At 46.8% G+C, this 14,349-nt stretch overlaps 1 protein-coding gene across 1 annotated transcript; it reads right to left on the bottom strand.

Moving 5' to 3' along the window:
* Window positions 1-544: 544 nt before the first annotated feature.
* Window positions 545-12,632, bottom strand: LOC126346320 (serine-rich adhesin for platelets-like). Its single transcript, XM_050002175.1, has 2 exons — window positions 12,503-12,632; window positions 545-4,076 (listed from the first exon to the last, which is right to left on the bottom strand). The coding sequence occupies exons 1-2, from the start codon at window positions 12,588-12,590 to the stop codon at window positions 934-936; spliced, it is 3,231 nt and encodes a 1,076-aa protein (XP_049858132.1). The 5' UTR covers window positions 12,591-12,632; the 3' UTR covers window positions 545-933.
* Window positions 12,633-14,349: the final 1,717 nt, after the last annotated feature.

Genomic DNA, 14,349 nt, shown 5'->3' on the forward strand with positions numbered 1-14,349 from the left:
GAATGGGGAAAAATACGTTTGTTCTTACGACCATCTGTTAATCTGAGCAGTCTTCAGTATGAACTTTTGAACATATCTTTAAAACACTCTTTGACGCTAGTGTAACATACTTTAGAAGTCTATAGCTGGAAAATGTTTAACTGGAGCAGGAACCACTAGATATGAGAATGAATTATGGCGTTACGAAAACACATAAATGAACTGTTCTAGCCGAAGACATGTCTTAAATATAGCATGTGTGGCGCTACTGTTTTTTAAAAATCAACAAAAGTGATGACAATTTTCGCACGAAAATACTGTTGTCAACGTCTTCTGGAGTAGACCCTACTGAATGCTGAGCTTTGCAATTTATAGTGCAATGTAATAAAAACAGTAGCTCTGTGCCACATGGCGAAAGTAGTGTTAGTAACATTAAAATCTTTGACCGACAGCAGATATTTTAGAGTCGTCATGTGGATACTTTTATTTCAGTGAAATGAGGGTTACTGGTGACGGAAAATAGAAATCGGTTCCTTGAGTAAGAGAACAAGAAACCAAACAAATCTAAAGTGAAAGTGCGTTTTATTACAAAACTTCGTACAGTAAGTACGTACATTTGATGAGTCATGTACTCTAAGACATATGGTCGCATGAAAAACACGTGAATAGACAAAATGATCCTTGCGTGTATGTTGGCACATGTAACACCTGTACTTAACTCTGACTACTTAGAATTAAATACGTAGGTGTCTTAATATCACGAAATATTGCACATGATAGAAAATAAATAACGATTAACATTGTTCTCACAAAGTCGTCAAACATATTTAGATCAATTTCAACAGGGAACTGTAGAAAAATCACAGAAATGCTATCCTTTGGTTGGTCAGTTTCTCCGCGTGGGATGTACTTCGCAGTCGACTCGAACTGTGGCAGGTAAACCTTGAGACCTCATTAGCATCCAGACAGTTTACATAGGCTTCCAGGGAAGCCGAAGTGTGGAGCAGGTAACACTGGCTGTGAGACGGCGAAACCACCGCTGGAACTGGAACTGGAGCTTGAAGCAGAACTCGAGGAGGAGGAAGAGAAGCCACCAGATGAGGAAGATGAGCTGAATGAAGAACTGCCGAAAAGCTTCTGGAGGGGTGAGCCAGGCTGCCCCAAGTATCCATGAGGACCTGTGGAGAATCCTGAGCTTGAGGAACTGCTGCTGGAGCTACTTCCACTGCTACTGGAACTAGAAGACTTGCTATGGCTAGAAGATCCAGAACTGCTAAATCTACCACCATCGATATTTGCCAGTTGATTCACTAGTGGCTGGTGACTACCGAGAAACGGCCCAGGCACGACAGAGGGTAGAAAACTGCCGATTAGCGGGTGGTTACCACCAGGTACATTGGTGGCTCCACTGGAACTGCTGGAAGAGGAGCTGCTGATACCATTCTGAGCTTGGCTGTTTGAGTATGCTTGACTTGATGATCCTGAGCTGGAGGAGAGCCCACCACTGTAGCCATCAGTGCTACTGCTCGCTTGAGAAGCAGAGGCACTGTGAGATACTGCTGGAGACACAATTTTTGCTACAGCAGGAAGAAGAGCACTTCCGCCTTGGCTGCTCGACTGGCTGTATGATGCTTGACCTTCCAGTCCTAGAGATTGACTGCCAGAGGAGCTTTGAGAGTAGGCTCCATTTGCTCCAGCAGCCCCACTTGCTGACGATGATGATGCAGAACTGCCACTGCCGCTGGCGCTAGTAGCTTCACTGCCACTAGTGCTGACGGGGAAACCAGTAGGATATGTCAGGGCACTGTTTACCTCTCCAGCTAAGGGCAATGTCTGAATGGGAATCTGAAGATCAGCTGGGCTGTAAACGTTGCCAGTGTTGTGGTTAAATGATTCACTCGATGACTGTGATGCCGAGGCAGTGCCCTCAGAAGCGGAGCTACTTGACTGAGAGGAGCTCGCACTGTAAGACTGACCATTGTTGTAAGGCACAGCATTAGTCAGCTGTCCCACAAATTCAGTTCCTTGTATAGGTATCTGCAGTTCTCCAGTGCTGAGTCCGTACTCACTGCTTAGACTACTAGATTCACTTGATGCCTGCGATGCTGAAGCTGCGCTGCTTGATTGGCTTGAACTTGAGCTGGAAGAATGAATTCCAGTGACAGGCACAACAGTATTTGGATGTCCTACGAATCCAATGTTTTGAAGAGGGAGCTGCACATTACCAGCCGAGATAGTGTGTCCACTGCTTTGGCTGCTAGATTCACTTGACGACTGAGATGAAGCAGCTGCGTTGCTTGATTGGCTTGAACTGTAAGAACTGCCATAAATGGGTTGAACATTTTCTGTTTGTCCCACAAAGCCAACGCCTTGCAGAGGTGCCTGTAGGTCACCAACAATGTGCGCCTGCCCACTACTGTGACTGCTAGATTCACTCGACGACTGCGATGACGCAGCTGCACTCTTTGACTGGCTCGAACTTGCGCTGTAAGACTGACTGCCTACTGTCGGAATGATTCTGTTCACTTGTCCCACATTGTCAAAGGGCTGAAGAGGCAAGTGCAGGTCGCCAGTAGTGAGTGATTGTCCATTACCCTGACTGCTGGAGTGGCTTACCGACTGAGCACTGCCTTCAGTGTTGTGGCTTGCGCCGTACGAAATACCGTTCGGCAATATGCTAACTAAATGTCCGGTGAATCCAGAAACTGGAACTTGTGCCTGAATGTCACTGGCGAAGTATTCATTGCCAGCAGCACTTTGGCTGCTAGATTGGCTCGCCGACTGTGAGGATGATAAACTGCTAGACTGGCTGTTGCTATGCGACGCTGCTGTCGATCCACCAGGCACAACATCATTTGTGAGATCTATTAAGCCGAAGCCTCTGATGGGAATCTGCACATTGTCGATGTTATACAGTTCTCCGTTGCTGTAACCACTTGCCTCCGCCGAAGACTGTGACGTAGATGCACTGTTGGATGTGCTACTGGCCTGGCTGTTGCTGAGCGAATGACTAGCAGCCCCTGCCCCCGCATTAACAACTGGTACAGAGAGTTGTAATTGCTGGACAGGCACAAGTGCGTCTCCATAAAAAATTGGTCGAGCAGCTTCCTGTGGTATGGATTCACTCGATGAGTGAGATGAAGAGCTACTCTGGCTTAGACCGTTGGATGAAGCTCCACTGCTTTGGCTGCTGCTTTGCGAGATAACTCCTCCGCTCGAAAGTGCCTTGGTTATACCGTGGCTGCTACTCTGAGATGCGGAATTGCCACCAGCTGCGTTTGTGAAACTCTGACTGAAGGAGTAACTGGTTGGTACCCCCGGTGCAGGATGTCCATAAACTGGGCTCGTAGTGTGGCTGGCAGAGTGAGATCCACTGTGGCTGGAGGCCTGCGAACTGGATGAGTGAGAACTGCTTTGACTCGAGGCCTGTGACCCTCCCTCCGCTTGGCTGACGATTCCTCCATGAACGAGCGCAAGACCATTTGCAGGGCTTCCAGGGGCGACCAACACAGCACTCGGTTGAGAGATTAGTTGTTTTGTGGATGATCCTGATGATGAACTGCTGCTCTCGCTGCTGCTGTGAGACGCTGTGCTTCCTTGGCTGTAAGAGCTGCTCGAACTCTGTGAAGAAGATGCGGCGTTAGCGCTGGCCTGTCCACCATGGTGAATTACTCCGGAATGGTAAGTCGTCTGTGCAGGTGGTAGCACAGTCAGCACACTGTGGGGAGAGCCTCCTGATGCCAAGTGTTCAAAGCCGTCCCCGTAGTGAATAATTGTTTGCTGGTAATCTTCGTCTCCATCTGGCAGCAATACAGCTCCGCTAGTGTACTCTCTGTCTCGGACAAGGATGGGGACTTCTCCAGAGCCTCGTGCAGCACTTTGGCTGTGGCTCTCTGACTGGCTGGAGCTGGATGAGCCGCTGGCTGCTGATTGGCTGGCGCTGCTGCTGTGGCTGTTGCTTCCGCTGGCGCTACGGTGAAGGTGGTGGTGACCGCTGATGAGTTTTCCGGATGGTCCGTCTCTTAGGGACCACACCACGCTGGCGGAGCTGTCGTCGGGGAATACGATGCCAGAGCGCGTGCTTCGTAATCTGGATCCTGCACAAAAATAGAGTAAGAAATTAATCTACTTGGATCTCTACCATCTGCATGTTATCATAATTGTAACGTTCCACTGCGAAGAAAGTAATGTGTCTATAGCTCACTAAGACTATTTACAGAAGCTGCTGTTGTTTATAGAAAGGTGATGTAAGAGTATAGAGCTGCGCTGCTGTTCATATAGAAGCTAGAAGCCAAATAACTGCCCTGCCATCTTTAATGGAGACACTGTCTGTCACGCGAAAGTGGCATCATTGGCGTCAAGTCGCATTAGTTCTCAAGCACTGGAAATTCTCTAGGTCTCAGTGGCTGTCATTTTTCCAGCTCAATTTACTGAAACTCTTTACTCTCTGTACCATCACTTACTGCTTTGCCGAAGAACGACACTGAGTACAGGGGCCAGTGGCAGAGAGTCGCCAATTGAAAACCAACAGAACACAGACGCACAGAACATCTACAACAATGTTAAAGTTCAACACCAATCGATAATAGCGGACGTTAGATATTCAAGCATCATCATTCGAAAGTGAATTTTACAGTCTCGCTGTGAAATTTATGATGATGTGTAGGTGACCTACGAAGAGGTCATTCCCAGAAATTTAATTCGAGTTGATCTCGAGAACTGCGTGTCATCCCGTATCAGTTTGACTGAAGAATAGAGGCGGTGTACCTAGGAACTACGATATTTGCAGCGGGGTTACACGGTCGGCTCCAGCTTATTTCAAGAGTCTAAGAAGATTTATCACCCGAGGTATACGCACCTCGGTCGAGAAAAGTAATGATACCGATGGTGGTAAAGTACGCACTCTCCCGTAAATAAATAAAAAAAATTATTAATTTAAATCATATACAAGTTCACATTGCCACTTTGCTTCAAATTCGTGCATGTAATCAACAGAAGTACTGACGAAGTGTGCAAAGTGGTGACCACGAACCGACCACGCTTACATGTAACGATGAATGACGTCCTGATCTGTGCTCTCAAAAGTCTTTGGTGTTTGTTGTGTGAATTACCTGTTTCGCAGACATACCTAAGTGTCTGGACTCTTGTATCGTCTATTTCGTTTCGTATCAACAAATTGGAGACAATGTGGTCACAAAATTGAAAGTGAGCAGCTCCACTTGTGATAAAGAAAGACTTGCAAGTGTTGGTAAGAGGTAAACAGCATCTACCCTGACATCCTGTAGCAGCACAGGTGAACCGAAACAACAGCTGGGTCGCCCTTTTTTTGTGCGTCAATAGCGCTCTCGGTACCCGCGCAGGCAACTCGGCCATGACACAGCAGAAAACGAAGGAGGCTGCCAAACGCTAGCCACTTTTGATACTCTCAGCAACTGCATTGAGTAGGTGGATAGGGTGGAGATGAGAGGAATTGAAGGGGCTCTAATCCTTATTCGATATAAACATAGGCAGTGATGTGTATCTTCATGTTTTCGCGGCTTGCTGACGGATTCATTAGATATCGGGGGTGCCCCCGGAGAATCTCTTATTTTTCCAAATGATATTTCTACCGTATACATGTCGGTTAGCTTCCGACTGATCTCAGAGACCGAAGCTATAGCACTCGCAACCTCTATTTCGAACACGAGAGTTGCTTAACTGCGCTTGCAGCCACAGAATGCACAAGGACCAGAGATGTTTTCGACTGAGTCTGTTGTTAGACGCTGGATTCATGATGGGATATCGATGCATCAGTAGAGGATTCACTGTAGCGACGTCATTGTGGGTTGTTCAAAGAAAGGAACGATTCTGTGATTCATCCAGGCTGAAAAAATTATCACAGTCAGTCAATTCCTTTGCGAGACGAATTTCCACTGCTTCCCTGACCATCGAGTCCCAGAATGAGGAAGCTGACGGTAGAATTTTGACATTGTCACGCAGCATAGAGCAATGACTAGCCAAAGTCAGTTTATTGGGCTGTAAGAATGGGGCGTACCTTCCATGTTACGCTCGTCTCTTGTGGACCGTTTGCATCGTATACCGAGGTGTCAAGGGCTACATTCGCAGGTAATTTTGCATACTCCAACCTTGCGGAGCTTCAAGTCACCCCAGACGAAACCTAAAAGTGCTGCTGTTCTCGATGTAGGATGAATGGTCACTTTTACAATACGGGATGTTCAGAAACTCCCGTTCCAAATTTCTAGGTCTTGTAGAGAGGAATGACTAGACAACATTTTGAATTGTACCCGGGGACTGATGACCGAAGAAGTTTAGTCCCATAGTGCTGAGAGCCATTTGAATTGTACCTCTTGCCCGGAAATGTATCGTTTCCGTGCTACGGCCCTTTGAAAACATCTTTGACTTTGCTAGGCAGGCATGCAACAGGGTGGTCACGGTGGGGGAGGGCGCTTATGTCGAATCGGCTGATGTCATTTGACGTCTGTCCTACCTTCCTGACCTGGTTCAAGCCTCATTCACACGTCTGTGGGTGTCAGAGCAACACAGCTGAGTGCACGTCTGAGGAATACACCGTCGTGATCCTCCTGTAAGGCGGAGCCCACAGTAATGGATGAGGTGCTAGTCGCCTTTATCAGGATCGTTATCCACAACGTCCATTCCATCGCATGCCCTTTCCCCCACTTTCATCGTCAGCAGGCGTGACTGTGGTGTTCCATGGAGGAGCCGCACACCCGAACTGGAAGAGTGTTTGAGATGTTGGCGAAAACGGATTAAGTTTACTTTCTGTTTCTTTAGTTATTAACGAGTGGAATTGAGGAACAAGTGACGTACTGGGTCATGCCTAATCAATTACTTGCGAAAGTAGTCATGTTATCAACATGTTTTCAAATGGTTCTGTGAATCCACCTTAATGTTCAAATGTGTGGAAATTCCTATGGGACCAAACTGCTGAGGGCATCGGTCCCTAAGCTTACACCCATGGCCAAGGGAGGACTCGAGCCTCCGACGGGGAAGTCGCTCGAGCCGTGACAAGACGCCCAGACCGCGCGGCTGCAGCTCATGGCTAAGTCCACCTTAGAGTTTATCCGTAGTGCTCTGCGTATCTGTCGTGAAGAGAACTCGTTTACTTCAAAAACTCTTTTTAAACGCAATACTCTTAGCTACAAAGGTAAGCAGGCACACCTGACGCAGCCTAAGAGCTCTAGCCTACCAGATCCTCTATTTTACTTGCAAGCACCAGTGCAGAACGAAAGATGCATTCTCGGACGCACGTCCTATCCATGGGCAATAGAAATCTCCTTCTTGGATCGCTACCTGGTACCTAGTGCCAGCTCCTCACATAGATTAAGTCTATATTATACCATTCGAGTCGGGCTCTCTTCTCCTGTTCACACTTTTCAACACACAACACTCACGCCTCTGAAGTACTCAGCCCTCTATATCGTACCCTATATCTGCTGTCTTCATTAGCAGCTGTCAGCCACAAGATGCATCGACTAACCACCACCAGCAGCATCTTCAGCCTCAATGTGTCGCCACCTCAACATCAAAACGTTCTGAGGTCTAGGTCAACAGTGTTTCCTGAACAAAAATTCGTCATCGTAAATGATGTCTTACTCTATTTTATTCACACCGTTTTAATATTTTTCAATTAGAAGATAATTTTCAGTGTGAATAGCAGCAATATGGCCGCCACTGGACGCTGACCCCCTCCGCTTGATGAGGGGGAGTGGAATGGTCAATGACGATAAGGACAGTTCTTCAACGAGGGGTCCGCAAATATTGCTGTGCCTGGAAGAGCAGAAGGTGATCTCGAAGCCGGACCATTCTCTCAGAGGCGTGCGCTGATGGGTCGGTGAACAGATCTTTGTGCCTGTATGGCCACAGGTACTGGGCCGAGCGCCTCCCTGGCAGCGCGTTTCGGTCTGTCGGTAAGGCGAAAAATGAGCAAAATCTGCTCCTTCGAAAGGCGACCAACCCGTATCTGCTGTGTGGTCTCGGTTATACCCACGTCGTTAACAGTAGGTTCACCGTTTCAAACCAGGTGCTGAAGTTCATGCATCCTTTCCGGATCCGGAAGACAGCCACACAGTATCGGGCGCAGGCGGACATCCCCAGTGAACGCGCCGGGCGCCCCTGAGTCAGCGCCGGCCGATCGTTGCGCAGCCGCCGCCAACACTTTCTCCGCTGCTCCCCACGCGTCAGGCGCCGACGTCATGCGTGCCCTCCTTGTACGGCGTCCGATCTGTCATGTTCCACCTCCGCCACTACGGAGGACGTGTCCTCCGCGCGCTGTATGTAACAACTGAACCGTGCTGAAGCTTGCCGTTGTCCTTCCCTACTAGGGAGCCGATCATCAGCAAGCGCGATTGCAAAATTGTAACACGAATTGAGCGTAGAAGAATGGAGCGAGATGCAGAAGCTTTCTCGGGGAGGATCCGTTCGGGTTCCGAGAGATATGTAGGAAGACGTGAGAGCAATCTTGACTCTACGATACGTCTTAAATGTTTGTGAGACCTGACGTTGATGGGTGAAGGAGATACAGCGATCTGTATTATTTGCTAAAAATTTTGATCGCAGCAAAAAATGAAAATACAATATGCTGACTACCGGTTTCGATTTATTAGCAGTCATCTATGGATCATGTTCATTAAAGAATTAGTACCTAAGTACACTGTTTGGCCTCACACCATCGTCACTAACAAGGGAAACTTTCCATCGCACACCGCCTCAGATTTAGTGGTAAGATGTCTCAGTGGATAGCCTGTCAAATATTGAACACAGACCAATCACGAAAACAGGAAGAAGGTGTACTGGACTGTAAACTAAAAAAAGCAAGAATAAAACAGTGAACGGTCCAAGAATAAGAAGTGTCATTAAGAGCCGGCCGGAGTGGCCAAGCGGTTCTAAGCGCTTCAGTCTGGAACCGCGCGACCGCTACGGTCGCAGGTTCGAATCCTGCCTCCGGCATGCATGTGTGTGATGTCCTTAGGTTAGTTAGGTTTAAGTAGTTCTAAGTTCTAGGGGACTGATGACCTCATAAGTTAAGTCCCATAGTGCTCAGAGCCATTTTTGATTTGTCATTAAGAGCACTCTCTTACAACAGCTACGTCATGGGTAAGTGAAAAGGTACGAGTTCATTTTTGTTTTGGCAGAGACACAAGTGGCGATGTCCCGTTGGGATGGCTATGATTCTGTTTTATTTCTTTTTGTTAGGTACCCCACAAAGAAAGATGGATAGAGCGTCTGCCATGTAAGCAGGAGATCCCGGGTTCGAGTCCCAGGATAAAAAAAAAGTAGTTCTGGTGTTGGATTGCCAAGTGGAATTATGACCTGTCCTTCCGATGAGTGAAATGTTTGTTCTCTTTCTGTAGTCTTGGCACTTGTCACACTACAAATTGGTAACAGAATACGAGTCATGTGGTAAGAATACGTTACCATCGCAAGTGAATGTAATGAATAGCAAGAGTAGACGAGATACCACATAGACGTCTCAGAGAAGTGAAAACAACAAATAAACGGGTGTGAGCTATGTTACAAAAAAGGAATTCAAGGGTCAAGACTTCCAAAACGGCACGCAACTTCAAAAACGTTCAAAACTTATATTTTGACAGAGCACAGAAAAATTGTGTGACTTTGAAACTGTTGCGTTCATTTGTCGCAGCTTATGTTACAAACTATTATATTTTCATAATTTCCTTGGGAGTGATCACATTCATACGAACACCTAAATCTGGCAAGAAGGCATATCCCGCTCACTTATCAGGCGTACAAATTAGGAAGGGCGATAAAGAGATTGCTATCACATGACACACGTACTGTCGCTAATGCCGTGGATGACACACGAAAATTGTTTTCCGGTGGAGGATTCGGTTAAAAATAAGGGAAGAAGCTGGAATGCACACATACTTGGAAGAAAAAGTTACAACGATCCGTTTGAGATGGTTTGGCCATGTCAAACGAATGGACGAAGGACGGACAGCGAAACTATGGCTACACACAGTTGTGATCGGTAGGAGACCGGTAGGAACTTCCAGGAACAAATCGTTGCACCAAGTGAAGGAAGATATAGGAACAAGAGGAATCATTTGGAATACAAATCTGAGAGAAGAGTGGTACATAGGCAGGCAGGAGTGAAGAGCTCGGCAACACACCCGGCCAACTGCAGTGGAAGACCAATGATCATTTTCTTTTATTTTACACGTCTAGCTCCGGAGGACCAAAATAAGCAGCAAATGTCCTTGGTCATGGAACGAGTCAGTAAAAGAAAACAACGTAAAAATTAATAATTTACAAAATAAAATTTACGTGAATTCTAAGCAGACGACAAGCTGTTAAGCATATGTTATCATAATCAAAAATATAGCACAAGAATTTTGTTAATATTTTTCCAGGAAGAGCCCGACAGAATATAAGGAGCGAACAAGGAGGAAATTATTCAATTTAGTCTTGCATGTGCTAGAATTTCCTCTAAGGATTTTCTTTTTTAAACTTATTGTGGTAGCTTACTGAGTATGGATACTACATAAAATATAAGGAAGTGCGACCCAAATTCAGAATTCCCAAATTCCTGAACAGAGATCGGTAGAAGGTTAGCAAACCTGCAGCTCCAACTACCCGTTTCTGAGCAAAATACCCTTTGTAAATTGGAAGCGTCAGAAGAGAACGTAATGCCGCATGTCATAAGCGAATAAAAATGAACAACCTAGACTAATTTTCATGTTGCATTGTCATTTCAGACACTATTCTAATCGTAAACAAAGCAGCATTCAGTTTCTAATAAGACCCTGAACATGGGCTTCCCACGACAGATTACCATGTATCTGAACGTCTAGAAATTTGGGTTGTTTAGACTCGCTAACCCTTTGCCCATTTTCCGTAATCAAAATGTCAGTTTCAGTTGAAATGTATGTTAGAAACTGTAAAGACTGAGTCTTGTCATGATTTAATATCGATTTATATCCTACAAGCTATCAACTAATCATCTGCACTATTTGATACATTGCCTATGTTGCACTCAACATCCTTCACTACCAAGCTAGTGTCGTAAGCAAACAGAAATATTTTAAAAGTCACCAGTCTTATGAGAAGGCATGTCATTTACGTATATACAAGGTAAATCACCTAACAAACATCGCAAATATTTTAGACATGGAAGGCACTGGTCATACACAGTTGCAACACAGATGAATTGTAGACGAGGGCTGGTGTATGCAGCCAGTACACAGATTTTGAGGCATTGACAAAAGTGCATTTGTTTTGCAATAGCTACAAATTTTTAAATGGGACAATGCCTATTGACAGTAAAATCCTAAAAGTAGCGTATATGGGAATGTCAATGGCATTTGTTGGAGGAAGCTAGCGCAAGTAGTTTATTAGTTATTCTGTTGTTAACATTTAAACAAAGATAGCTGTTTATTCCATCGTATTGCTTAAATGCTAGCCGACGATGTTATGTTTGTTTACTTTGTGTTGTGTGTACACTACGACTGCACTGCGATTGCACTTATTGTGTAATAGAGGACAAAGCAGGACGTGCTTAGAAGGTGGTGTATCAGAACGCGAAAAAAGCGGACATGCTTATGGTTTATGACTGATGTAGCAAGTATGCCGTTCGTTCGTGTATAGTGTACGCCGAAAGATATCCCAGCAGAGGTCAACCTCTTCACCCACTACAAACAAGTATAGATGATACGAAACAGCGTATTACAGCTACCTGCGCTGCAATTTCCTCTGAGATACTAGAATGTGAGCACCAATTGTAGTGGACTGCAACCTTGTATTGACACTCGTAGCGGTCATTTTGAGCACAGGCTATTACGGTATATTGGTTTTTTACGTGTCAGACCTCACAGAGATTCACCTTCGTTTTCTTTATTTTGTCTTAAGCAATGTCCCGTTTAACAACACGACACCTCTGGAGACTTATCAACACCTATGTAGAGCTGTGCATACACACCCATATAAAATTCACATTCGTTTGTGCTACAACATGGAACAAACAACTATTCAACTTTGAAATATTCAATCTACGATATCTCGTAAACTATTTGCGCTGTAGCCCTGCAACATGTGATTGTGGTTCTGTCAATAGGCATTGTTACACTGAAAACTTGTACCTTTTTTAAAATAAATACGCATATAATACTCATAACACTGTCTGTATGGGATGCATAGGTGGGTCCCTACCTCCCATACTAAACTATCAAATCCGCATATCGGTGGCGCCTCCCATTATCGAAACATATGTGGTGCAAGTTTTAGGTGATTCACCGAATAAGAAACAGTAGTGGTCCCAGAACTCACCCCTGAGGCACCCCCACTTAAACGAGTTGTTATTGAAGTGGTGATGTAGTAAACAGCAGTTTACAGAAAAAAGATATGAATATTTTGGATAATGAGTGTTTTTTTTGATCACCAGTGCCGTCCAGATTTAGAATTCACCCTGATAATCGCGAAGTTGCTGTACTTGCAACGGCTGCTCGCAAGTGCGTCTGCATACGTCCACGTGTAGTATGTTGCGTACCTGCAGTGGTGACCGCGGCGGCTGCGCCGATGAAGAGAGCGAGAGCGACGGCAACCGCCTCTGCAGTGTGTGTGTGGTGCCGCCGCATTCTGTGCTGCGCTGGTCCTCTACTGCCGTGTGCTGGAGTTGCGACTGCAGCCGGCGTGTCGCGGCGTACTTTAAATACGGCGGCCGGCGTGTTGACGCCCCGCCCCGTCACCTCCCTCCACCCACGCGTCTGGCCGACCGCGCCCACCCCGCCGGACGTGCCGGACCCCTGCAGCGCCAGCTGCCCTTTCCCGGATGCTGGAGTCCCGGCTCACCATCTCTGCGGTGACCGCGCTCCTCCGTCGAGTTAACCCTGCGCGCCGCTCAGACTCCCTCCCCCTCCTCCCGGGCAGCACTTCCGCTATCTGACCGTTACTCACCGCACTGGGACTGACGAACCATCGTTACCTGAAGGGAGACAGTCTACACTGACGGAAAACAATCTCGACACCAAGACGAAGTTGTGCAACATAAACGAAAACTGACAGACGTATTTCTTTGTCTGAAAGATGAATAAATTTCGTGCCACTCGCATAAGAGTGGCGTCAGTATGCCACACGAGGAAGGAAATCGGTGTACTTTAATTGCACGAGGCAACGGCCTTGCCGCAGTGGATACACCGCTTTCCGTCATGCCACCGAAGTTAAGCGCTGTCGGGCGTGGCCGGCACTTGGATGGGTGACCATCCAGGCTGCCATGCGCTGTTGCCATTTTTCGGGGTGCACTCAGCCTCGTGATGCCAATCGAGGAGCTACTCGACCGAATAGTAGCGGCTCCGGTCAAAGAGAGCGGTGTGCTGACCACACACCCCTCCTATCCGCATCCTCATTTTAGGATGACACGTCGGTCGGATGGTCCCGCTGGGCCACTTGTGGCCTGAAGACGGAGTGCTTTTTTTAATTGCACGCTCTAACGGTCGTGAACTTTAGTTATCTTTGAGACTCGACGTGATGAGATGATGTTACTCAAGAACTCCTTTAAGGCGACGAAGACACCGTGCCGGCCGTTATGACCAAGTGGTTCTATGCGCTCCAGTCCGGAATCGCGCCGCTGCTAAGGTCGCAGGTTCGAATCCTGCCTCGCGCATGGATGTGTGTGATGTCCTTAGGTTAGTTAGGTTTAAGTAGTTCTATGTCTAGGGTACTGATGACCTCAGATGTTAAGTCCCATAGTGCTTAGAGCCATTTGAAGACGCCGTTATCAAAGCCTCACTGAGTTTGAATGAGGTCGTGTAATAGAGCTACGAGAAGCTGTATGCTGTTTCTGCGATATTTCAGAAAGACTTGGCAGGAATGTAGGTAATGTAAAAGACTGCTGGCAGCGGTGGTCACGAGAATGCACACGGTCGCTAGAAAACCGAGCGCCAGACGTTCATGTGTCACTACCGAGAGGGAAGATCATCGCGTTCGCCCTGTGGCTCTGGAGCATTGTACTGCATCTGCAGCAGCAATTTGTGCAGCAGTTGGCACCACAGTGACATAACGAACTGTTACTTCAAAGATAGCTCCGAGGCAGATGCCCCATAGCGTGCGTTCCAATGACCCCAAACCACCACCATTTGCGACTTCAGTGGCGTCAACGAGAGCTCTCTGGAGGGCAGGATGGAGCCCTGTTGTGTTTTCTGATGAAAGCTGGTTGTACTTCGGTGCCAGTGATAGCCGTGCGTTGATTAGAAGGAGGCCAGGTGATGGCCTATAACCAACCTGTCTGCCTGGTAGAGACACTGGAATTATGGCCTGGGGTGTGATTTCGTATGACAGCAGGAGCACTCTCGTGGTTAACCCTCAAACGCTGACTACAAATTTGTACGTCAGTCTGGT

This window comes from Schistocerca gregaria, chromosome 1 (assembly GCF_023897955.1).
Source record: "Schistocerca gregaria isolate iqSchGreg1 chromosome 1, iqSchGreg1.2, whole genome shotgun sequence".
Classification (NCBI taxonomy): domain Eukaryota; kingdom Metazoa; phylum Arthropoda; class Insecta; order Orthoptera; family Acrididae; genus Schistocerca; species Schistocerca gregaria.

What these genes read in the sequence shown, in the direction of transcription:
- LOC126346320 (XM_050002175.1), bottom strand. Translation starts at nt 12,590, where the DNA reads ATGCGGCGGCACCACACACACACTGCAGAGGCGGTTGCCGTCGCTCTC. An exon ending in CGCCGCGGTCACCACTGCAG is followed by an intron (nt 4,077 to 12,502) that starts GTACGCAACATA and finishes ATTTTTGTGCAG; the next exon opens with GATCCAGATTACGAAGCACG.